Source organism: Myzus persicae, unplaced genomic scaffold (genome assembly GCF_001856785.1).
Source record: "Myzus persicae strain clone G006 unplaced genomic scaffold, MPER_G0061.0, whole genome shotgun sequence".
Lineage (NCBI taxonomy): Eukaryota > Metazoa > Arthropoda > Insecta > Hemiptera > Aphididae > Myzus > Myzus persicae.
The window spans coordinates 129,329-155,121 of NW_019103992.1; the positions used below are offsets into that span (position 1 = coordinate 129,329).

The 25,793-nt window shown below is 28.7% G+C and overlaps 3 protein-coding genes across 8 annotated transcripts; 2 read left to right on the forward strand and 1 right to left on the reverse strand.

The window, feature by feature from the left end:
- The first annotated feature begins 943 nt into the window (after nt 1-943).
- On the forward strand, nt 944-13,149 carry LOC111037349 (protein scabrous-like). Its single transcript, XM_022319874.1, has 8 exons — nt 944-1,221; nt 4,022-4,355; nt 5,130-5,177; nt 5,699-6,145; nt 6,659-6,772; nt 8,515-8,611; nt 10,140-10,322; nt 12,355-13,149. The coding sequence occupies exons 1-8, from the start codon at nt 971-973 to the stop codon at nt 12,771-12,773; spliced, it is 1,893 nt and encodes a 630-aa protein (XP_022175566.1). The 5' UTR covers nt 944-970; the 3' UTR covers nt 12,774-13,149.
- Nucleotides 13,150-13,688: 539 nt separating this feature from the next.
- Nucleotides 13,689-22,257, reverse strand: LOC111037350 (solute carrier family 35 member C2-like). 4 transcript variants are annotated; one of them, XM_022319879.1, is made up of 7 exons: nt 19,251-19,364; nt 17,073-17,287; nt 16,934-17,006; nt 16,743-16,861; nt 15,326-15,459; nt 14,208-14,374; nt 13,689-14,146 (listed from the first exon to the last, which is right to left on the reverse strand). In XM_022319879.1, exons 2-7 carry the CDS (start codon nt 17,285-17,287, stop codon nt 13,886-13,888), a joined length of 969 nt encoding a protein of 322 aa, XP_022175571.1. In that variant the 5' UTR covers nt 19,251-19,364; the 3' UTR covers nt 13,689-13,885. The 4 variants fall into 4 exon arrangements, with proteins under 4 accessions (XP_022175571.1, XP_022175569.1, XP_022175568.1 ...); XM_022319877.1 differs by lacking the exon at nt 19,251-19,364 and adding an exon at nt 17,379-17,752; XM_022319876.1 differs by lacking the exons at nt 13,689-14,146; nt 14,208-14,374; nt 15,326-15,459; nt 16,743-16,861; nt 16,934-17,006 and adding exons at nt 20,231-20,960; nt 21,067-21,300; nt 22,092-22,257 and having other exon boundaries at nt 17,180-17,287; nt 19,251-19,520.
- A 140-nt stretch (nt 22,258-22,397) lies between these two features.
- LOC111037358 (differentially expressed in FDCP 8 homolog) lies at nt 22,398-24,590 on the forward strand. Of its 3 annotated transcripts, none has more exons than XM_022319889.1 (7): nt 22,398-22,561; nt 22,856-23,007; nt 23,070-23,373; nt 23,450-23,632; nt 23,705-23,835; nt 24,007-24,225; nt 24,299-24,590. In XM_022319889.1, the coding sequence occupies exons 2-7, from the start codon at nt 22,870-22,872 to the stop codon at nt 24,488-24,490; spliced, it is 1,167 nt and encodes a 388-aa protein (XP_022175581.1). In that variant the 5' UTR covers nt 22,398-22,561; nt 22,856-22,869; the 3' UTR covers nt 24,491-24,590. The 3 variants fall into 3 exon arrangements, with proteins under 3 accessions (XP_022175581.1, XP_022175580.1, XP_022175579.1); XM_022319888.1 differs by having other exon boundaries at nt 22,400-22,702; nt 23,705-23,949; nt 24,299-24,588; XM_022319887.1 differs by having other exon boundaries at nt 22,401-22,561; nt 23,705-23,949; nt 24,299-24,588.
- The last annotated feature ends 1,203 nt before the right edge of the window (nt 24,591-25,793 follow it).

The window sequence follows — 25,793 nt, forward strand, 5'->3', positions numbered from 1 at the left end:
TCCTTTAATTAGTTTAATTAGTGATTGTCGTTTGGTCAACGAATAGAAGTATTTAAATTGTGTTATAATTTAAAATTAATTTAATAATTAATATAGCTGTAGGTACGAACAATATTTATACTTTGTTTTAATGTCTATATTATACCTAGATATAATAATTTATGATATAACATTGCGTTATAGTGTTTAATAAATCGTATTGAATAACGACGTGTATTAACTTACACGTTACTGTTTACTTTATCGATAAAAGATAAATAATCGTAACGATTGAAATGATCAGTAGAGGTATATAGCTAACAAGAACGAGCCAATATATATATATATATATATATATATGACAGTATATTAAACAATATGCTTCAAAAAGTTGTATTTCAATGGAAAACAAAGAACTATACCTACCTACGGAAATAAAATATGTAATAAGCAACTGAACTCATCAATGAAGTCTATACATAATGCATCTTATAGTTTCACTTTATTATATAGAACTATAAAAGAAGTATACTTAACTACGTTCAACAATTAAATAATTCAAACACGACGTGCATTGGCAATATGTATAAGAGTACGTTTAACTCCTGCAGTATCCGATGATAAATAATTAGCGAGCGAGTCCTGTACATATTTAATTCAGAGAATCAACTGATCCACGTGCCTAAGCTCATTGAACACCTGCATAACTGGATTTTGTATCGATCAAACGTTGATATAATAGAGTGTCCGAATAAATAACCACTTTAATAACAATCCTTTTAATTTTTTTTTTTGCATAAATTTCGTTTTTACTGCACTCGTGTTTCTGCAATGTTATAATATTACCGTGTATATATAAGAACACGTTAAAGTGAAAAAAAACCGGATTCCATGTACGCATGCGCAACTGAACACGAGCCATGCACCATCTGCTCCTGGCCGTCGCACAGGGACAGGCTTGAACGGACTAGTTTACCGTGTTCAGTTTGAAATGAAGTGTTCAAGCAAGACTACAACCATGTTTCTGTTCCTGATAATAACTGTTGCTATATGCTCGTTCACGGGTCCCGTCAAGGCTCAGGCAGCACTCGATACAGACGAGTTGAGGACAATTAAAAACCAACTGAATTTGCTAATGGAAAAAAGACAACAAGATTACCAGCAGTTGGAAAAGTCGCTTTACGAATCTCTGAAAGGAAGCACAGATCTCGACGCGTTGAAAGAAGAAATTCAATTAATCAGGTGAATATATAATTTTATGTTTTGTCATGAAACCTACCAAGTAATACAAAAAAATCTATAATTAGTCGATATAATATATACATACCTAGGTACCTATTATATACTACTCTGAGACTAATAATATTACATTGTATTTAATATAGGTACAATTTTATAATGCATCATCATATTTATAATATATTATACCTAAATATCCTAATTATCATTATTCTTTGGGCTATTTAGTTTTATTCGTTAAAAATCACTTTTTCAATTAAATTTTTAATTACTTAGTAAAACGCGGTAAAAAAAAGTTTTAAATCTCAGAAAATTTGTTAAGCTAAATTAGTAACCAATGAGCTGAGTTTAAAAATATAATTTTCCATATTAATAACTAAATTGAACTATCTATTTTTATTTAATCAAATTTTATTCCACCTTCCCTCTTGAAAAATAATTATTTTATGGGTAATACGTATTAGATAATATGTAGATTAAAATTACTTGAATTCAATTATATTAAGCAGCATAATATTATTTATTTGATATTACCTAATTCAACGGTTCACTAAAATTTGATGGACTAAGCATGAGCCACTGAATCATGTTTAAGGACAATTAGCTTTCTACTGATTCATTAAATCTTTAATCATTGAATATTTGATAATTCTTTATGAAACTTGCACGCATCACAATTTATTTTTAATTAACTTAGTACTTATATACTAGCCTAACCTGTAAATTTTGTATTTTTATACTATTATAATTTTATAGTAACTAGTATAGTATTGCATAAACATATAAATATACATTTAATCTATTTATCTATCACTCCTACATATTGAACAAAACTTTTATTTAAGGCATTTACGTTAATATAAAATAGTAATAACTACCAACATCTATTATCAATTATGATCGCATTGATCTAAATCATCATGAATAATTTTATAATAATTGCTTTCAGTTGTATATAAAAATATCATAGAACATGATGTAATATTAATTATTATACCATTTTAATTTAATAAAGTTAACTTTCAAACATTAAATAACATACCTAAAAAGTTAACAGTTGTTATAAATTCGTAAAAAAATAAAATGATTGTAAAAAATAATTACAAATATACTTTAACTACCTGTAGTAATTTGAAAACACAAAGTCTAGTGATCTTGAGGATTGTCCGGATTATCCACGAGTTATAGAGAACAAAATAACAGTGTGAATAAAATGTTAAACGAAGACGTTAAAAATCGTTACACAATTCCACGTGCCTGGAGTAACAGTATTTTTAGAAACGACTAACTGGCAAACGCAATGAGTTATTTACAATGTGTCATATGGACATATAGTGTATGTTTTGAAAATTAAGATTTTAAGCACATAGCATGTATCGCTGACCGTTGTTATGTCTGCTATGAATGTATCAGAGTAAAAATATTGAAAAAAATATGACGATTTACGTTTCGCGTGATTACGTGCAATGAAAATTTACAAATGTTATATTTATTTCAAATGATATCCTACATACCGACCACGATAGATTTAAATTCCAAAAATTAAATTGTACCTACAATTAAACTATTTTATAAGGTCTAACCTTATTTTCCGATACAGGTACTGAACATTAGTATGCTAAGTTAATATATATCGTATGAGTTTCTACTTTCTAGTATAGAGGTTTAAGCACAATAAATTATAGTACTACATAGTATCAATAAAAATTAAAATAACAAAGACTGAAATACATTATAAGTTATAACTGGATTTTCAAACCACATATTCGATAATTTATTAAATATTACTTTAAAGTAATACTTTATAAATATATTGTCATCGAGTTCTCACCAAATAAAATTAATCATATTAATAGTCGATCATAGTAATTTATTAAATAAATAGTATTTGACCATGTACCCACCAACCCACCTATGAGTACGCATAAGTTTTATGCAAATGTTTTCAAATATACCTACTTAACATAATCCGTAACCTTGTTCTATCTATTGTTGAGTCTTGTCTAATTATTAAAATTTCATTTATTTTTTGATTAGGATTACAATTTACAATTCTTATACCATGATATAATATTAAACTGTCTACCGATATTTAAAGGACAGCTAACTATAATCATTTATTTTGTTAATGACCAAAATAACAATAATATGCACAATGAATACGTAAACGCAATAATCACTTCCAAATTCCAAGTTCCAATATTATCACACGAAATAAATATAATGCCATAGGTACTTTGTTATTTTTTGTTAATTAACAAGTATTTAGTGTATGAGTTGTGAATGTTAATAGTATATCATTTTTAACCAGATATGTCAAATTATAAAAATATATTAATTACCCTGCACTGTATTGTCTACAACATTTCTGGTTAAATATGAGATTTATTTATTTCAACTAATATTTTTTTTTACATATAGTTAACATAACATTTTACATATTTACATAGAATGAGAGATGCAATAAGAATTGAAATTATATATCGTATCCGGATGTTCACACATTTGCGTGTTTATTTTTAATTGTTAAATGAGCTGCGCGATGTATAACATTCGTTTTGGGGTTATGCTCAGTAAAAATAAATTCACATAAATACATAATAATATTATTCTCTATGATTAAAATAAATGTAATATATTCATAGGCTTTTCGCAGTATAATTACGTTAAGAGAAGCAATTTTAAGTTGTAACAATTCGGCAACACGAACGTACCTTAATATTATACATTTATGTACTTACCTACAGACAATGGGTCATATTATTATGGCTGTTTTAAAATATATATATTGTCTTTATATTAGGGATGAACATGCAAGGATGGCCCATTCTGGCAAAGATGGGATCCGCGATAAAGTAGCCGTAGGATGGCTAAAGGAAGTGATTGGTGGTTTGAGATCAGAGATGCAAGCGGTGTGGTCGGCCATCAACGAAACGGCGCAGATACACAAGACTGTTGCCATACAAAACGATCTGCAAGCACTGAGGAATGACTTGGATTCTGACCGAAAAGACTTGCAAACAATGCAAGGGGAATTACTCTCAGTTAAGAAGAATGTCGAAGAAATATCAACTAAACATTCCGAATTGGAGAAAAAGATAAACACTATGGCTAAACATCAAAACATAATCGATAAGGTGAGTGGTATTAACTATTAATAATTGTTTCTTATATTTTTATATCATAGGAAACAGCCGAGTAGCAATGTCTTGATTACGTAGGTAAATAATAGACAAATAAAAATATATAAATTCAACCTATTTAAGAAAAATTTAGCTTTAAAGGCAACTGCAGGCGGTACATTTTTTTTGGAAAAAATACAATTGTAAATATTTACAATAAGAACTTTACTACAGCACATATTTATGATAGATACAAATTGAAGTAAGACTCTCTTCAGCTTTAAATATGAAGAAAAAAAATTATCGGTATAAAATACCTATATGCAGTTATGCAGTGCGCATATATCATTATTTATTATGCGCGCTGATATTCGTGCTCTTCGCAATTAAATTAAACATTTACAGCTATATAGTATATACGCAAGTATCAATCGCAATTTCGAACGTCACGTCGAGGTGTATTTTACACCGAATTATATAAAAAAAAATAACAGAGACCAATATTCTACCTTTGAGATAATAATAATTACTATCAAACCATATGGCTAACGTGGGTGCACGTCTGCGCCAGACAGAGTATATCTGCTCCCGCATTGACCAAATGGCGTTTTGGGTGATTTTTTTAATGGGGAGGATCAGAACGAGCGCATAATGCATGCATACTGCCTAACCGTGTAGGCACCCGTCTATTATATTGTATGTTATACCAAGGTATAACAAAAGCGCGCACGGCATAACAAGTCAAAACATAAAGCCACGTTTATAATTATTATTGCATTTATTTTTCAGAAAAACAACGAAAACGACGTACAAACGGCGTACAACAACATTTATAAAGTGAGTGTTTGTATACTGTATACTTACATATAACATTTATCTAATGTAATATACATAAATTAAACAAGTTACTCTGCGGGAGTACTAAATTCAAGGTTCCTAAACGTGTATTTATTAGTTTATTACTAGGTTCTAATGGTATAATGATAAAATTCATGATTTTAAAAAATGAGCTATGTTTATTTAAAAATTCCAAAAATCAGAATTTGAATAAATTCATTATCAAAGAAAAAAAATCATTTTATTTAATATATAGTTATTTCTCTAGGTCTAGGCCATTTAAAATCATACAAAATAACTATTTGTTTTATAAAGTACCTGCTTGGTATGTAATATACTTTAAATCGCTTTTTTAAGAAACTGAGTTGAGTGGGTTTTTTTCTTTAAAGTAATACCAACTTACCAACTTATTTGACACTAATGCTGCAGTTAAATATCCGTAGCTGCATGTATTATGTAGTAGGTACCTCGTGCCTATACTATATATAAGAATATAACATCGGTTTTTATTTCGAATGCAGCGAGTAGCGTTTGACGTTGACGACAATAACAATAACGTCGAGCGTCTGCGGACGAACGTCATCACCACCTTGGTGACGGATCGGGAGGCACAGGAGCTGGAACAGCTAGAGTCGTCGCGCAAATACCTGGCACACCGGATGGCCCGCTTGGAAAAGCGCATGAAGGGCGTGCTTTACCGTGAGAGCGCGGCTGTAGAGCGGGAAAACCGTCTGTCCCGCCTGGAGGCTGACCTTAATGCCACCAAGGAAGCGCTGGCATTTAACGCAACGCGCCAGGACGCCACACAGGACCGACTTCACGGATCCTTGCTGGAGCTGCTGGAAAGCGTAGAAAATCTTGACGACCGAGTGGACGCGTGTCTGCCGGAAGTGCGCAAGGAAATATCGAAAATCGAATTCACCGTGGCTCGGATAAACGCGTCCGTGGCTATCATTAAGGAAGACCAAGTGAGTTCGGCAGTTTAACATCCTCTGTTATATATGTACATATTATAATATTATTATGATATCTCAAAATTCACGCAAACATACTTTTTCAAATTAGAACATTCTTTTTTTTATTAATAAAATATATTAATTAGATGGACGGTTTTTCTAAAAAATATGTTATGTATCAACGAGTATAGATAGGTATAGGTACTTATTTTTTATTTACTTTTTCTTCTTTAAGTGCACTATAACAAATTACAACACGGGGCTTGATATTATAAAGTATTAACAAGTACTGTTGACTCGGATACTCATTATATTCTTTGAACTATGCACTATCTGTTCATAGTATTTTGCATAGGATAAATTAGAGATAAGCATACTCAGTGAGACAGTGAATCATCCTGTATAGTGTATAGGACAATAAGTAATAATGATATTATAATATATAAACACATCGTATACACCTACGTTATAGACTATAATATTATCACAGAGTTTATTGTAAGTGCTTAATGATTGTGTTTTCAGAACAACCAAATGTTGACTGCAAAGGCCCTTGGTGAAGGGATGTCGGCCATTCAGAGAAAAATGACAATGTACAACAGTGAAAAACAAATCGGGAAGACGGTTACCACCACTCATGTGAGTATACTGTGACTATAACCTAAACACCTGCCTATTTTGGATAATATGTCCTCATTAAGCCTTTACCATACCTTTATGAGCTATACTTAAAATCAATTAACAGCGCTTGTTGATACAAAATTATTTTCCGAAGACTTTTTGGTAGTCGACCATATACATATACATTAACATTGCGGCAGAGGTAAATCGTGTGGGGTTCATTTTGGTCCTTAAGTTTTTAATTTTTCCGTATAGGTAGGTATGCGAGCATTTTCGTTAAAAAAAACAGATTTCGGTATCTGACGCTTTACCTATTATGCATATAAAGTATAATATTATGTCGACGTTAGCACCCGTACGTGGTTCGCCGAATTTTCATCCTGGTCAAAAAAAAAACTGGTCCATAGTCATCTGCGGTGGTTTCATAGTCCGCTGTAATGTTATTGTACCACAGATGATAATAATACATAGGGGACCCCGGAGCGACGCACACGCTGCCCGGTGGCGGCAGGTGGTTTTGTGTTTTTACCATATTATTCGTTTCATCCCAACGTGAGCACGAGGTCACAGTCGGCGGCGGCGCGACGGTGGTCAGGTGCTACTCACACCTGCCCAATTCCATATGTCGGGCGAACTGGCTCCTTGTAATACACTCATTGTACAGCAGCACGCACGCACGTATTAAAAAATAGTGGCCTATAATAAATAATAATATGTACAGTGAGTTATGAACGTTATTATAATAATATGCACACGGTACTTAAATGATAAAAAAAAAAATTAAAATAACGTTGCACAATAATATACGCGAACAGGACAATCATTACCGCAGCTGTATATATGGGATGTACGATGTACGAAATTAAAACAATGAACTATAATGTGTAGGTACAATTGTACGATCATATATGTATGCTCGAAAAATTCAATAAAACGGAAGTGTTGAGTCCCCACTCAAGATACGAATATAATACGCATTCCGCTAAAATTTGGTGTATTTTTTTTTTTAATTGTCATCTCGAGAATATTATTAGGAAAAAACCTGTTAAAACAATTAAAAATATTATTTTTGCACGACTAAATAATCGAGCGTACGATAGACAAATAAATATAGTTGTATGCTCATTGTGATATTGGAGTAATCATTTTTTTTTAGTAAAAGTATAGGAAAAATTGTGTAAGAGTGTAAAAAGTTTCTTAGTTTTCTGACCTCACGTTGAAAGATACACATAAGTAACGAAACACATTTTTTCTTCACGTAAAATAACAATTACCGTGGAAGTACCTAAATCGATAAAGATCAATTATTACAGTTCTTGCTAAAGACTGCCGACTTTATATATTATATTATTATTATATATTATTATTCATAGTATAAGGAAACTATTCTTAGTACTATGGTTTATGTCGTTTATGATATTACCAAGAAATCGCCATAGTAGGTATTTCAAAATTTGTTAGGATAAAATGTTTTTTAATTTAAAAAAAGTGATTAAAAACAAACTTAAATTTTGTTTTAATATTTACTCAGCTTAACAGTTGTCAGTTATCGCTGTCGTGCAGAATCTTGCATAATCCATAGTCATTAACTTGTTTGAAACTATGTCTGTGCTATGCCTTAAGGATATACCGTATGCATATATAGCCGTAACCACTGCTAATAGCTAATTAACATATTTTTGCATATTTTATGCTGTTTATGTATGCAAGTATTTATGAAATTGATTTCAATCTAATAGATCCATTGTTTTCATTTTTAGATAATGAAAGAAAATTGCACGGAATGTACACATGCAATCGACGAATTGGCCACATTGCAAAATTCATTTGAAAGAATTGTCGACGGACTTCCCAAAGGTATGTGAGAAACTGAGAACTATCCCACATATTTTGTCAGTGCATGTTTAATTATAAATATCGTATTATTAGCATTTAAATATTTTGTGCTATTATTTTCACATTATATTATTTAAAAAAAAATGTTTTATTCATCTACAATAATAAAGTCGCACACAATATCACAAGGGTAACAATTTTAAACGCGATAATGCACTAATATCTATTATAGCTTAACATTCTTGCGTTCACACCTGCAATACAATGATACACTCGTAAAACTAAATATAATAAAAGTGTATCAAGGATACGAATTATAAATAGAAGTTAGAATACTACTTATAAGTTTTATGTTTATTATGCACTTATATGTATATTAATATTATATTATAAAAGGATTAAGATGGAAGACACATGTTAAGTTAAAATAACTAACTGAAATCGAAAAAGTCCGTTAAAAAATTCTTGAAGCGTAAACTATAAATAGGGTTGTTCCAATGTTACCCTGCAGCAGAATAAAAGTATTTACTAGTTAATTATTTTGATCGGTTAACCATATCGAATATGACTGCAGGTGGTTTTTTATTCATATTCATCCGGTTACTATTGCATTGTTTCCGTTTTCCATGTTTATATATGCGCGTCATGTAGTAAAATAAAAACACGTATAAATGTATAATACAAATAACTAATTACTGGGTATGCTACTGGTATAACTAAAAGTACACCCATTATACGCGTTCCTTTATCTGAATAAAAATTATAAAATTTACTTAATTACCTAGTCTGTATTTCCATAAATGTATATCTAATAGGCAATATCTAGAATTACACGTTTAAGGAATATCCAACCTAATATGCAGGATAATATAGAGCGAATTATTTATTACACTGTTGTAACCAAACGTCCAAACATATGACTACGTGGTATGTACTATTATGTTCAATATTATTTTTTAATAACCGCGAAAACGATAGATTTGTCTAACGCGTCCCATAATGGTTTTTGTGCTATAATTAATTTTTTTTCTTGAAATTCAAAAAATACATAAGTACATTGTAAAAATACAACACGTTGGCAATGAATAAAATATTTTATTTAGGTGCCTTATTAGTATTAATTTTTAGAAAAATATACTATAGGCCATACGGATTAAGAGCATATATTTATATAATTATAAATTATAAGTAGGTAGGTAGGTAGATATAGGCACCTAATAATTTAATATGTATACTGTCACATGGTAGAGTACTTAGACCTGAATTTTTTTTGGGGTTGGGTTTAATATAGGTATTTTCATTTTTCGATATTATTGACCAAAAGATAACATCTCATAAGAAATGAATTCTTCCTAGTTTCAAAAAATTTCAGGTGTGGAGGAGGGTGTTATAGTATAATATAATACTATACATTTTACAAAGAGTGAAGTTTATTTTATGCATAACATATTATAAATTAGGAAGGTTATACACCCTATTATATAGGTTTTGCGTTTACCTAGTCAGAAGTTATTTAATTCAAATTGAAATGTAAAATAAAATGTTATAGATTGTTCTAAAATTAAATCCCCGGGAACGTACCTGATAGCACCTGATGGAAAAAACCCTTTGCTCGTTCAATGCGACTTATCGGATGGTATGTCCTGGATCAAAGTGCAAAAAAGAACCAATGATCATCTCAAATTCAATAATAATTGGAACGAGTATGCCAAAGGATTCGGAAACGTATACGGTAAGTGAATACGGGATATCGAGTATTGTATTTATATTAATTTGTTAATAAAATTAATGAGTAGAACTTTTAATTCGATAATTATAATCACCCAAATATTTTAATTGGTTTTGCACGTGAATTAACAATTTTGTCCATTAAAAAATATTGGGTTGATTAGAAAATAAAGAACATATACATTTTAAGATTATGTATAGATCCTGGGACGTATCCAGATGTCTCCCCTTGAAAATTGACAGTCTAATTTTTTTTTTATTTATCAACAAGTTAATAATTAAAAAATACCAATTATGATAAGGTTAGTTAGCAATTACATGAAATATGAATACTGAATACACCTTTATAAGATCCAAACTACCAAACCACGTAATAATCGCGTTCGCGTAGATGTAAGAGATGACAATATTTGTTATAGAAATTTTTTTTTATGGAACCATCGCCTACCAAAAAAAAATTAATAATGGTTACGTCCCTGTGTAGGTCTTTAGATTCTACAAGGTCGAGAACAATGTTCAAAAAGTTTTTATTCCTGAATAATTTTGACAACCCACACCCCACGGGTCTATAGAAATCAATAAACTAAACCAACCCTTACGAAAACAAGGCAATAAAGAATGCCTACGGGCTACAACAGATACCTACCTAACGAGTAACGGCATTTTTCAAGGATTTACCCACTGAATACTGAATACTGATGCGCAGTTTAAATGTGTTGTTACAGAAATTTCTAACATAACTACAATTACATTTTGTTTAGGTACCTATAATACGTATATTATATGGGTTATGGTGGGTATATCATATTAAGTCGTATGTGTGGTCGAAACAAAATTAACGTTTTATGTCAAACTTTTTAATTTGAAAAAAAAAAGAAAAGCACAACAGCCAAATATGCTCCATTTTATAATATATTAGTTCTTTTTAGTAAATTTAAAATTCAAAAATATAAAATTAGTTTATTTTTATTATACGCAAATGTGTTATGCGTAGTAAATTTATCTTCTATATGTTTAGGCATACCTAGTTACCCATATATACAATACAACCTACTATAGGTACTTAGTTGTTCTCGATATATTATACGAACAAAAAGAATATGTTGAAAGTCGCCATATTTTTTTTTAGATAATTTTGTATTCACTCATCCCTTTCACGTAATTGGTGTTTACTGTTTTAGTTGCACACCACTCATGCTTATATCCTGCGTTTAAATAGAAAATAGTTAAAATTATAGTTAGATAGGTACCTATAATAGTCACGACATGGATATTCTCATAGATGTTACCTATAATTCAGTGGCGTGGCCCACAGTCAATGGTGTAAGCAATTACTAAAATATAAGCTTCCTCCCTCTATTCAATACACTATATTCAACGATAATATGAATACTTACATATGGCTCCTTCCGTAGTATATATATAGATGTATTATGTTTATTCGAAAAACAAGCAACTTAGTTAACTATAGTCTATAGGCTTAGATACTAATCCCTAATATTATATTAATATATTAAACTGCTTTATTTTATTTAAAAATCAATTCATTTTTTTAAGAAGGCGCTAAGCCACGGAGGTTCCCCTTTTCCCCCGATGAAAGCTATATGGTGGATAGCATAACCCATGGTAGTGTAGGTAGTCGGTATTCACAATACATGTATACATTTTAGCTACAGAGTATTAGATACAAAAAATATAATATACGAAATTTTGTTTTGAATGTGTTCTTGGATATTTAAAGAAGTTTTAATTTTTTAAATTGTACATTTGATTTCCGGAAAATTAGGATTACTTGTCATTATTTAAAACTTTTGAATGGAAAAGCTCTCCCACCAATTTCCGCCAAAAGGTACCTTTACTTATATCTATAGCATAATTATAATTTTTTGCTACATTGTTGTAATACCTATATGGCTATATATACCTAACCTATATTGACGATATAATTCAATAATAATATGAACATTATTACCATGATACATATTTTTATACTACTATAAATCGTACATACCTATAATACAAACCTCGGTTCAAAGGCGATTTTTGGCTGGGAAATGACGCTATCCACCGGTTGACGGCGGACAACACGTCTTCACTGCGCGTCCGGATGACCGACATTTACGGCAACAATTGGCGGGCGGACTACTTGAACTTTACGATTTCGAACGCCACCGACGGTTACAGGCTGGATATTTCGGGTTACAGTGGCAATGCCACCGACGCCCTGTCCTACCAAAACGGTCACCGGTTCAGCACGGCGGACCGCGACCAAGACGCCAGCACGGCAAACTGCGCGGCCAACTATGAGGGTGGCTGGTGGTACTCGCGGTGTCAGCACGCCAACCTCAACGGCAAGTACAACTTTGGGCTGACGTGGTTCGACACCAGCCGCAACCAATGGATGGCGATCGCCGAAAGCGAGATGCAAGTCGGACGTCCGGTGTCCACACAATAATATAATTGTGGACCACCTATTATATTATGATATGTTAATATTATAATATATTACCCGCGCCCGAATTTCGTTCAATCCACACATGTGCTAGTCAAGTGAAGACAATGTTGAGTTTATATTATTTATTATATCTGCGTAATATTGTCAGTTTCATTTTTTTTCTATTTATATTTTGAACTGATTAGGTAATAGAGTTTTGATAATTCGATTGACATCATTAATTTTATATTTTTTTCATTCCATTTTGATGTTATATGTTAATAATTATCACTATAGTCTGTACATCACCTATTTAAAAGGTGAATTTTACTGTAAAATGTAAATATCTGTATAATACTATAATTTAAGCAAACCTTTTTTTCTTTTGTTAAATTTTGATCTCAAAACATGATCAATAAACATTTAAGTATATGATAATATTATTGATAGTTACTGAATTATGTTTTTTTTAAAATTATTATTAATATACATATTGTACTGAATCACTGCACATAATTATTATTTATTAAACAAAAAGCACAGTTTTTAATCTTAAAAGCACTGATATAAATTAAAGTACAAAAATATAATGCATGATAATTATGCTCAACGCGGCATTTATATATAAATAGTTACATAAAAATATCTTAATTTGTAATGTTCTTTAGAATACTGAAAACAACATAAATTGTACTACTCAAACAAAAATAAAGGTAATAAATAATATTTGATTATATACTATTTTAATAATTTATGATATAATTCTATACACACAACCAACATTCAGCTTAAACTTTCCATAAAGATAAAAATAATAATTCTAACAATAATAAATACATACAATATACAAAATATATATATTATGTTAAGTTTTGTTTATGAATATTGAATGTAAACAAATTTAATGCTTTCAAAAATAATTTGCATTGACAAGTAAATTAAAATTTAAGTGAGTATGTTTTTAAATACTAAATAAACAAATAATAAATACAATTGTGGTACATAATATCACAGTTACTTAAGCAATCAAGCCAATGGATATTAAACAATGTTGAATTTTTAATAATGGAAATGTATTTAGTTTAAAAATAAAAAAATTCACAGCCTTTTAAACATAAAGCATATTAAAATTATCAACGTCTCCTGTTTAATATATCAAAAAGCACTTCAGTCGAGCTATTTGAATCACCAGAATCATCAGAATCACTATCTGGTAACGTTAAATGTTTATTATCTTCATTGTCAATAATACCATATCGATTTTCAATTGATCTTGAAAACTTTTGCCACACATGTCCAATAACACCTATCATGCACATTGCTAATCCTAATAACTTCATGGTAGTCATTTTGTCACCATTCCATTCCACAGCCAATATCAAAATACAAATTTCCTAATAATGAAATACTTAAATAAATAAATATTAAATTAGCAGAATAAGATGACCTACTGACCTTGATAATACCAACTATACTTAATGTAATGCTTGATGTTTTATATACAGCAAAATATTCTGATATTTCAAGTCCAATAGCCAGGAATGATCCAATGAATATACGTACAACCATTTGATAACATTGAATGTTTTCATTATTAATCCACCATTTCCAGAAATCATTACCTGAACACAAAACAATATTTAAGAAAGCAATTATATAAATAACATAATTCTATTTAAAAGGCAGTGAGGCAGTGGGTACTGCTCCGCTGAACCTTAGGACTCACTGTCACAGAAGTGTTAAAATTTAAATTCAATGATATAATTCATTGTTATAAAATACGATTCTGAGCAAAGAATCCGTTAGTTTTAATTCCTAAGTATATTTTATGATATTGTTGGTATTAAAGTAATTTATTTTACCATTAGACATTGGTAACATAGTAAGCTAATTAATTTTTAAAACAAATTATATTTTAAAATATCAGTGTATGTATTAATAAAACATAATATACTTTAACATTTTCAAAAACCTTCAGATAATATTTTTTAATTTACAACAAAATAATAAAAATTGTTATTCTTTAATAATACATTAAATTTTGTTGGTTTTTTTCTTTCATCAATATTAATCTCAAATAATACATATCTTAAAGTGATTTTCTATTTTCCTTCTATTGTATAAAAAAATGTTGACTTTGTATGCTTAGGAACTGCTATTAAAAACTTAGGAGGAACCTTGCACTAAATTTTCAAGCTTTTTGAAACAGCGAAATTTGTTTTCTTGTATATATAGGGAAAAAACCAAAAGATTAAAATGTTTAAAAAAAGTTACAAATAGATTCAAAAGTCAAAATATTTTAAAATGTTCATCATAAACAGGAAATTGTTATATAATCATTAGGAAAAAATTTAAAGTATCTACGGTTATAAGTTTTTGAGTTATACCTTTTGAAAACTACTGTGAATTGTATTCTTTTGATCCTCCTACAGTACTAAATAGATTCACATTCCTACTTCAAAAAAAAGGACTTATTATATTATTATTGTACGATCAATACACTCACTGTTCTGCTCAGAATCTAAAATGATAAAGTATTGGATATTTAAAATATAAGTAATAGATATTTTTACCTTCTAAAAACAATGAAATAGGAAATATTGCAATAAACATCCAGGGTTGACTAAAATACATCATGTCAATAGGACTTTTCATGCCCATGTCGGCTTTCTGCATAACAAATTGTGATAGTGTCCAACGAAAACCACTGTAATATATAAATAAAATAATAAAATAAATTATACACATTATTATTATTGTTATATAGATTAATATAATCAATATTAATATCAAGTATTACACACAGGGCCGTCCTGAAAGAAAAATCATGGGAGGCTAGATTCAATAATTTGCAGCCTAAAAAAATTTTTTTCTCGCTCCGCTCAAATTATTTTACAATCATTATTTATTATATACATATCTTAAGCATATAGAGATACATATTCAGTATTTATAACTCTTCACCAATATATAACGTCAGAGAACATGTCTTGGTATTAGTCATCACTAGCAATAGTAGGCAGGGCCGGCCGAAGGTTTTTTGCCGCCTTAGGCAAATCTAATTTTTCGCTGCTCTATACAATAATTAAATAATTAAATAATAATAATTAAATCACTTTGGTTCATTTGAAATTTGCCGCCCTAGGCGGCTGCCTATTTTGCTACCACATTGAGCCGGCCCTGATAGTAGGTATATAAGAGAGATAAGATAAAAATTTACAATTTATAATTTTATGAGTATTTCATTTATAGTATTTAATAGTCAATAATAGATATCCATTTATTAAAATAATACACTATTTTTTAAATTCAATTCTTCTTTGTTTTATATTGGACCACTGTGTTGCTAACTTACTTATATCAACTGTATAGACACTAGACAGTGTCTGCTATGTTGTATAAGTTAATATTCGAGTAAAAAGTTGATATTAAATTGTCATATTAAAAATATATTTTCCTAATAGTTAGTAATAACAATAATCCATTTACATAAAGAGTACTTGTAGATGACCATAATTTTTTGCCTGGTACTGTCTGATAAAAGCATTGCATTTCCCTATCAGTGATCAACTACTATTGTTATTTGTGGTAATAATCTGCAAAACTGCTGCTCTCATGCGCAGAACCATACTACCTACTTAGAAGTATTTTTCACATAAAGAGTATAGACTTTTTGTCACAGTTGAACATGGTATGAAAATACAGCTTAACACTGTATAAGGATTTAAAATACATTAAAATGCATGTTTTACTATTTAGTAGATAAGTACTACATATTAACAGATTAAAAATACAACTGTATTCAAATTAAGAAAATACACTTGATTCAATTTTTACAAATACATCTATAATAAAAATTTTTAGTAGAAAAAAATAATTATTTTTATATTATCTAAGACAATATCTTTAAACAGAACTTGATATGCATAATAAATATATTATGAAAACAGATTTGATTAATTTTAATACATAAATAATAATCATATTTACCTGGCGAATGATGCAGTTAATAATAAAATAAATCCTAATGTACTGAAATCTGTGGTTTTGAATGTGAACAAAAATAATCCTCCAGAAATTGAAAATACAATAAGGAATAGTGTCACTGACTATATATGGAAGAAAAATAAAATTAAAATGAAACTAATAAATAACTATTATTCATTATTTTTTTAACTTACTGCTTTCTCTAGACGTAAAATCAAAGCATTAATTAACACAAAAATAATAGCTGTTGACTTTGTCATAGTGTACCTGAAACAGACAATTTTATATATTAATAAATAAATCAGTTTAATGCCTAAAATTTATAATACATACAATGAAACATTAACAAGTTCTAGGCCCCAATTTGAAAATCCAACATCAATACCACTTGAAATTCCAATAGGTGCAAATTTTGAAACTTTACTGTCCCAAGATAATTGCACAGGAGGAATTTTCATTGCTGTATGATATAAGCACCGAAAAATAATTGAAGCGAGAAATTTTAAAACCAAGTGACATGAAACGACAAGCAGGGGAAAATGGAACATCTATAAAAAAAATATACATTTTATTTAAAATAACCAACCGCAAAACAGTACAATTTATATTTAAAAAAACTTAAGTAACAGCTGTTCATACTTGTAAGAACGATCTTTGGTAAAATGTAATTCCAATTGAGAACATAAAATACGGCAGTATTAAAAGGCAAGAACTAAAAAAGGTTTTTAAACGAAACGGCATGGTCATAAATTTTTTAGATTGGATGTCAATTTTGAATTTATTAATTTAATAATTGCAACGTGTGGCAAATATAAAAATTTAAAAAAGTTTTTATTTGTTTACAAAATAAAATAAAATCAATAAATGGATTATCATAAATGAAATACATCTTAGAGGTGCTAAAATACACGATAAGAATGCATCTAAATATACAATTAAGCAGAATTAAAAAATTGTTGAATTTAAAATATTAAATAATACAGATAAACAATTTGAGACAAGGTAAAAAAGTACAAATAACAACAACACATCAATATTTATTTGCTGATAACTGATAAGAGATATTACACTGGAAAGTGTTGTAAACTATGAAATACAAAATATCTCACAAAGTGAGTGTAAGTTTTTAATTTCAATTAATAATTTAAAATCCCTTATCCTGTTGGTTATTAATCTTTAAAAAAGTACTGATAAACATTCTATAATTGGGAATTGGGATGGACACTACAATTTAAGATATATCTTTAATCATGATGGATACCCAGATTCTACCAAAGTATTACTATGGATTATGGAAAAGATTAAATCTATTAAGTCATGATAATATATTTAGAATTGATAATGATTATTGATGTATCATGAACTATGAAAAGTGAATATAGATTTACAACTTTGAACTTTTAGATTTACCGTTTACCAAAGAAATACTTTGAGTATAACTGTAATAGTGTCCAACAATTTTTCTGCCAATAAAGTATAAACACAAGGATAAAAAAAAAATCATTATTTACGACTGTCATTCCTCTCAGAATGAAAAATCACTCACAACTCAAAATCTAACTAGTCAGATTGTAGAAAATAAATGTATATTGTTGTATTAAGCATTTGATAAATGTATCAATTAGGTAGAAATACAAAAATATATTATTGAAATTCAAAACTAGGCAATGGAAACATTTATGCAATGAATAACAATTCTTATAATTTTGCCCTTAGTCAGTAAGTTTTGTGTCGATTAGCCAATAACAATAAGTTTTATCATTGATATATATGAGTTAAAATAGAACAGATAAAAGGTTTTTGTGTGGTCATCGATTGACCTCATCACTATAAATGTCCTGTTTTAATAAAGTGTTCAAATATATAAATAATTTGTTTATTTGTGTACATCTGAAGACTGAACCTATCAGTATAAATGACACTATGTAATAGTTAAAAGATCTTATACAGGAAAATTTATTTGTAAAAATGCTGAATTTCAAACACATGCAAGCAGTTTAAAACATGTTCATAATTATTTGTTTTAGTTAATTTATTGAAATATTTTATAATTTAGTAACTATAAATAAATATCTTTAAATACCTATCTAATTGATTTTCTGTGTCATCTCAATATAATATGACAATTTACACAACAGGAGTCTCCTGTTGGCTGTAAGTGATTGGAGTTACATATTATAATATAATGACATCCTACTATTCACAATTGCATTAGTACTAAATAGTACTTACATGGGCGTAGGTAGGAAATATTTTTGGAGGGGGTTTTTGTCTAAATCCTAAATAATATGCGAGTTAATAATATTCTCGAACAAATTCACGAAAAGCTTAAAATTGTTTTATTTAATTTCGGGGGGTGTTTGAACACCCAAAACCCCCACCTTACCTACGCCCATGAGTACTTAGGCAATAGATTATAAAAATCAAAAATAAAATTGGAATCACTCAAAATTATATTCTGGACTGAAGGACAAAGTATTTGTAACAGTGATTTTATTTTAATTTCATTACCTGATATTACTGGCATTGTTTTTGTAAAATACTTTCATCAAATATCATTATATTGTCTAAATCTCCATTGACTACCGCTTGATCAATTGCATTCCTTCTTTCATCAATTGTGCTCATTATATTCATTAATCCTTGATGAACAATGGCAAACTCATCATTGCAAGTAATTTGATTGACTATCAACTTCATTTTTTCCATTATACTAATTCTCTCATTTTCAATATTTGTCAATTGTTGTTGGTAATCTATAACTTGATTGCCCTCCAATATCTAAAATAAATTTAAGATGGACTTATACAGGCTGACAGTGGAGTAGCCACAATTTTATGAGTGTGGTGTAGGGGGGGGGGGCAAATAGCCCCTCTGGTTAAGCTTCTGTAGACCGAATAATCCAATGAAAACAATTAAGAGGATATCATCACTTTGTTTGTTTTCTTTCTCTGGACCACGGACAACATAAATAAATCACAGACGCAGTATCATTTTTATTTTTGTGTAAGCTCAAGGGTAAAATCACTTATTACAAAAACGACGAATAATATTTTTGAGGGTAGGTACGACATATTGACTTGTCTAAATATTATCTCAAAATAATTTAAACATCATTCAAATTTACAAATTTTTTATTTTGAAAGTTGAATATTAAGTCAAATAATAATAATAAAATACAAACCGTCATACTCTCTAAAATATTAATCTCTAATTTTTTGTAATAGGTGATTTTACTTTAAGATCACTCAAAAATCAAAAAAAAAGATTTTAGATTAAAGCAGTTTTTTCTATGTTGAGAGAAGATCTGAGAGAAAACAAATATTGAGCTGACATCTCTTCAAATATATCATGAATTAACGTAAAAATAAGAATACATTTTCTTTGGAAATTAAAATATGTAAGAAAAATTATTTGAATTGTTATATTTACTTTTGGTTTATCAAGACTAATATAAGTGTTTTAATAGGACTAAAGAAAAATTTACTTACTTCATGATTGAACTCTAAAATTGGTATTTGTTCATTTGATTCAATTATTTGTTGATCAACATTTAATTCATACAAAGGTTGGATTTTATTTGTATAACTATTTTTTAGTTCTAAATGATCTGAAGTCAGTATAGTATTATTTGCAACAACAATGTCTTGTTTATCAGATCCCATACAATCATTCTCTGGGTTTAATACAAGTGGTGATTTTTTGTGATTTTGATCATTAAATAAATCTACCAAATCTCCATCAAAGACATTGTTTATTTCTGCCGTATCTTCTAGTTTATCATTGTTTTGAATCATTGTATTATTTCTTTTTGCAGCTTCTTTTATAGAACTATTAATTGTAACTAAATCTTTTCTTGTTAAATGATGCAAACGACTAGTTGAATTTAAGGTTTTAACAACATTTAGAATATCATTGTAATTAGTATTAGGCATTGTTAATTGTTCAGCAAGGAAATCTTTCTCATTTTTGGCTAGAGTTAAACGTTTTGGTTCTAAGTCATGGCCAATATGTGTTTTAATATAAAGTACACTAACTTCATTGCCTTCAACCATAACATCCATTCTAGCTGGACAATAGGAACCAATTTTATTGGTACCTAGGGACTTTAATTTTCTTATGTTATTGCCTTTCGGCTTATATTTTCCATCACGGTGGCATTTAAAAAATAAATGTTTAGAACCAGATATACCAACATATGTCGTCCGAGCTTTAACAAACCTATAACATAATAATATAAACATATTACAATTATACCTAATCATAATATTAATTCCAAAAAAAATTGTTATTTAATAGGTACGTTAGATAAAATAAAATTACTTACCTGCTAATATCTTGATCTTCAACCTCATACTTCCATGCATAAAATTCATCTAGGCTATCAAACTTTAATTGTTCACTAACAATTTCTGTTGGGTGGCAGAGCACATAATGAGCGGATAAATTGCTTTTGGAGCAATGGTGATTGCAAAACACACAGGATACTTTGAAAAGACTGTCATTTTTATTCAGATGCACACTCTTAATGTGCCGGGTCAGCATAAATTTTAACTGAGAACTATAACCACATTCTGAACATGAGTAAATAGAAGTTGCTACTTTATGAACATTCATATGCCTGTTAAATGACTGTTTGTAAGAAAATGATTTCTTACAAATTGAACAAACATATTTCTTTGTGTTTGAATGTTTTGCTAAAATATGATCGTTTAAATTATTCTTTTTTGAAAATGTTTTCATACACTCATCACATTCAAATTTCTTGCAGCTTTCAGAAGACATGTTATCAAAACAATTGGTAGACAAACTGAAGAATTTCGTATTATTGAAGTATGAACAGAAATATCATCCAAATGCAACTAAAATTATAACAGCATTACCTTCGAATTGTAATGTTAACTAGTCGAATTGTAGAAATATAAAAATAGCGCTTGTTTCTTGATTAACGGGTTCAAACTTATTATTTCTGATCGCAACACTGGTAACTATATAATTCATTAGTACTAACTACTTACTAATTCTGAATTCACAACGTTGACAAAATACGATTTTATGATAAAAAATAACGATTTTAATTCTGGTTAGAACTTTGAAAAGATGTTAATACGATATTTATCCTAAGGTTTCTTATAATTTATAAATTTATTATGGCTAATCGCTAATGGTTATTGCCAATAAATTTTATTGGCTGTACATTTATTTTTAGGATAGGTACATTGTTTTTATTAATTTTTTTTTTTGATAATTTTTATCATAATGACATATATAGCACTATACATATATTCTGTGTATATACATTGATATGTTATGTTCATAACGTCTTGTCAATACCATAGATAAAAAAGTTACCACCATGATTAAGGAATAAAGATTATCTTAAATTCGTGGTTACCACAAATTGTCTTATCCTAGACGGCTAGACCACAAATCACAATAGATTAGATCACAAATTAATAATAATAATTCCAAAATATTAAAAAACATAATGAACATGATATAAGATAATATTGCACTTATTTATACTTAGATCAGTTAGATCATATACTTTAATAATGTTTAGTATAATATAAGTATATACTATATTTTTAATGGTACTTAAATAATAATATTAACTATTTATTCTTATCACAAATATTTGTCATTCAATGATAAAACGAATTTCTATTATCATGGCATCTATTACTATTTAATATTTATTATTACTCTATGAGCATGGCACACTAATCATTATGTTAGGAGTTAGTCTTAGTAGTAGAAGTGATTATTATATTTTATTATTATAGAATGACTTAGGTCATAGTGTAATCACAGGACAATAGGTAAGATGTGAGATATAAGTGTTAAGTAAATCAGTTTTTTATTTTTATGTTATAAGTTATTCCAATATTCCATAACAAATAATTGTCCTACATTTTACTAAATAGTAATTCAATATATTATAGAAATAACAAATTAACCTGGTATGTTAATGATATGCTACTATACAATGTCTATATTAAAAATAATGCAATGTATTATTTTTTAATTACAAACTATGAGAATTATATTTAACAGATTTCTTCAGTTAATTAAATACATAAGCTAACTTATACTAAATTATATTATGGTTCCAGGTGGTAACTTTTCCATGAGTTCATTACCCAAAGATTTTTTACTCAATGTTGAAATGAATGATTCAGTGATTTCACTGTCATCAATATCATCTGATTCAGTGTCATCCGAAAGTTCAACATCTGTATCTGATAACTTCTTAACAATAAGCGAAGTATGTAAATAGAAAATATCCTGTTTATTCAGTTTGTGTATTTATTTGTTAAAATTTTTTAGAATGATTTAAATGGTGATATATTGGAAAAAGAAATTGAAAAATGCAATCAAATGATAAGAACTACTAAAGAGTGTAGTCAAGAACGCATGCGACTGGTCAGAAGACTAGTAGAGTTAAGGTTCAAATTAGAAATGATAGCAGAAATAAAGGCTTTAGAAAACAAAAATCTACTGAATGAAACTAAAGTAGTTTTTGGTCATCATTTATCTTTTGTATGGAAGCCAAATTGGTTAGAAAATAAATTTTGTGACGTATGTACAAAAACTATTTGGAAATACATGCATCAACTGTATGAATGTTCAGGTATAAAATTGGATACTTTTATTCATTAAATTAATTGATGTGTGCAAATTGAATTAACTGAATGGTATGATTGTAGATTGTGGATACTACTGTCATATTTTCTGTGTGGAAAAAATTAAAAGGGTTTGTACTGCAGTTGTTGCTAGTGAGCATTCTATGATTTTAACTATCACTCCGTCCAATGGATTGTTATTTCAAGATTACAAATGTGCTGAATGCCAATCATACATCCGAATTCGCAACACCAAAATTTCACCTGGTAATGTAAAACAATTAGTTTAACTATACATAATAACAATATCATATTTATTGAACATATTTTTATCTTTAGAAGATACTATTTCATTAGAGGCCCGCTTGTGTGACTATGATGGCAAATATTACTGCCCTTTACACCATTGGAATAATACCGCTTTAATACCAGCACGTGTTCTATGTAATTGGCAATTTGAAAAAAAATGTGTGAGTCAGGCATCTTTTCAGCTACTTAATTATAACTATAAATCAAAGATGTACAATTTGGAAAAACACAACCCTAAACTCTATACATATTTAGAGTCACTAAATCAAATTAAAGTAAGAAACTGAATTTAATTCTGTAATTCAAACTAGTCATTATTTTTTTTTTTATAGAGCATTAAGAATAGCTTAGTTAAAATGAAGAAATACTTGGTTTTGTGTAAAGTTTGGAATGCACAGTTAAAAAATGTATCCACTAGATGCCATGAATTGTTATATGATAGTATTTTGTATAGCATGAAAGATATGGTTGATATAAAATCTGGACTTTTTTTAGAGGATTTAAAGAGAGTAAAAGATGTCTGTGAAAAACATATTCGATATGAATGCGAAGTTGGTTAATTTTTATTATAAAATCACCATAAATAATATTTTAAACATATTTTATTATTTTTATTATTGTTAGATTTGTAAAAATCAAGGATATATTTGTGAGCTTTGTCAAAAGGAAACAATAATATTCCCATTCGATGAAGATGCCCATAGCTGTGATAAATGTGATAATGTTTATCACTACCAATGTTGGAAAAATAGAGATTTCTGCCCTAAATGTAAAAGAATTAAAGAACGGTCTAAACTCCAAGAAATTTACATCTGAAGTATAATTAAATGTTAAACTAAAAGTATTAAAACATTTTATTTTAATCTAGAATTATATTTTTTGTATACTTATCAAAATTTATAATATTTTATACTATTTTAATTAATTAATATCTTAAGCAAAAATATTTAAATAACTATTCTTTTATAGCAATAACTGCCTTTAAAAATAATTTTAATTACTAAAATGTATCTATAGAAGGGTTAATCACTGTGATATTTTTATTATTATTGTGTTGATGTTTAACATATTATATATTAGCATTACAATTTAGATAAGATTAGATAGTCACATAAATATTAATGTTTATTAAAATATATATTTTGAATATTATTTCAAAACATAATTTTTACCTATATTAGATAATTTTTCTTTACCATATTAATTATACAAATATTGGTTTACCTTTTAGGTCTTAAAATTACAAAAATTATAACAATTTGCAATTGTATGTTTTAAGACAAAAACGGTAGATGAGGTTTTTCGACCCAGGGAACTTAGGCTATTTGCTACTTCCCCTTTGACATATGGCTCTGAAAAAAAGGAAACCTTTGCTGTGTTAGAGATTTTAAGAAAGAAAATTAAGTTTACTGTTGAAATTTCGAGAAGGTTAACCTGGAAATAAGTTGACTATAGTATACTATATTTTACTTATTTTTTTTTTTTTTGTTAATTCAGAGCTTGAAATCGATTTTAACTATCGTTCAAAATCATTTTGAATCGTTGGCTGACGGTACTTCTACATTTTTAATTTTTTTATAATCGTGATTAGTACTTATATAAATCCAAAAATAAATACTACCTGCTAACCATTTTCTTGCACAAAATTTTGGTGATAAATTACAAAACCCGTGGATTATCCTAGGGGATATCTACCCTCTGACTCCTAATGTGGAAAATAGTTTTGGTCATTTCACCACTTAAAAAAAATCATAGATACGCCACTGAGTAGTGGTTGCATAACAGAATAATCAAATTATTCTGCGGTTTTATCCTTCGATGGTGGGCGCACATAGCCATAGAATAAATCAATAAAATAATAATTTGAGAAGAATAATAACTAATAAGCTCTGTCCAATGCAAAATTGGAGAGAGATGGATTGTACCCCACTTTCCAGAAGTAATAAACATGGGCCATGGCCCATGGGTATCCTTATTGTTAGTTAATACATATTGGGTAAAAATGTAAAATTCCAAAATATATTTTTACAATATTCTACTGTAAATAATGTTGTAAATGATAAATAACACGTTTTATAATTTGTTCAGTGGCTACACTGGGAACACCAGATGGTGTAGT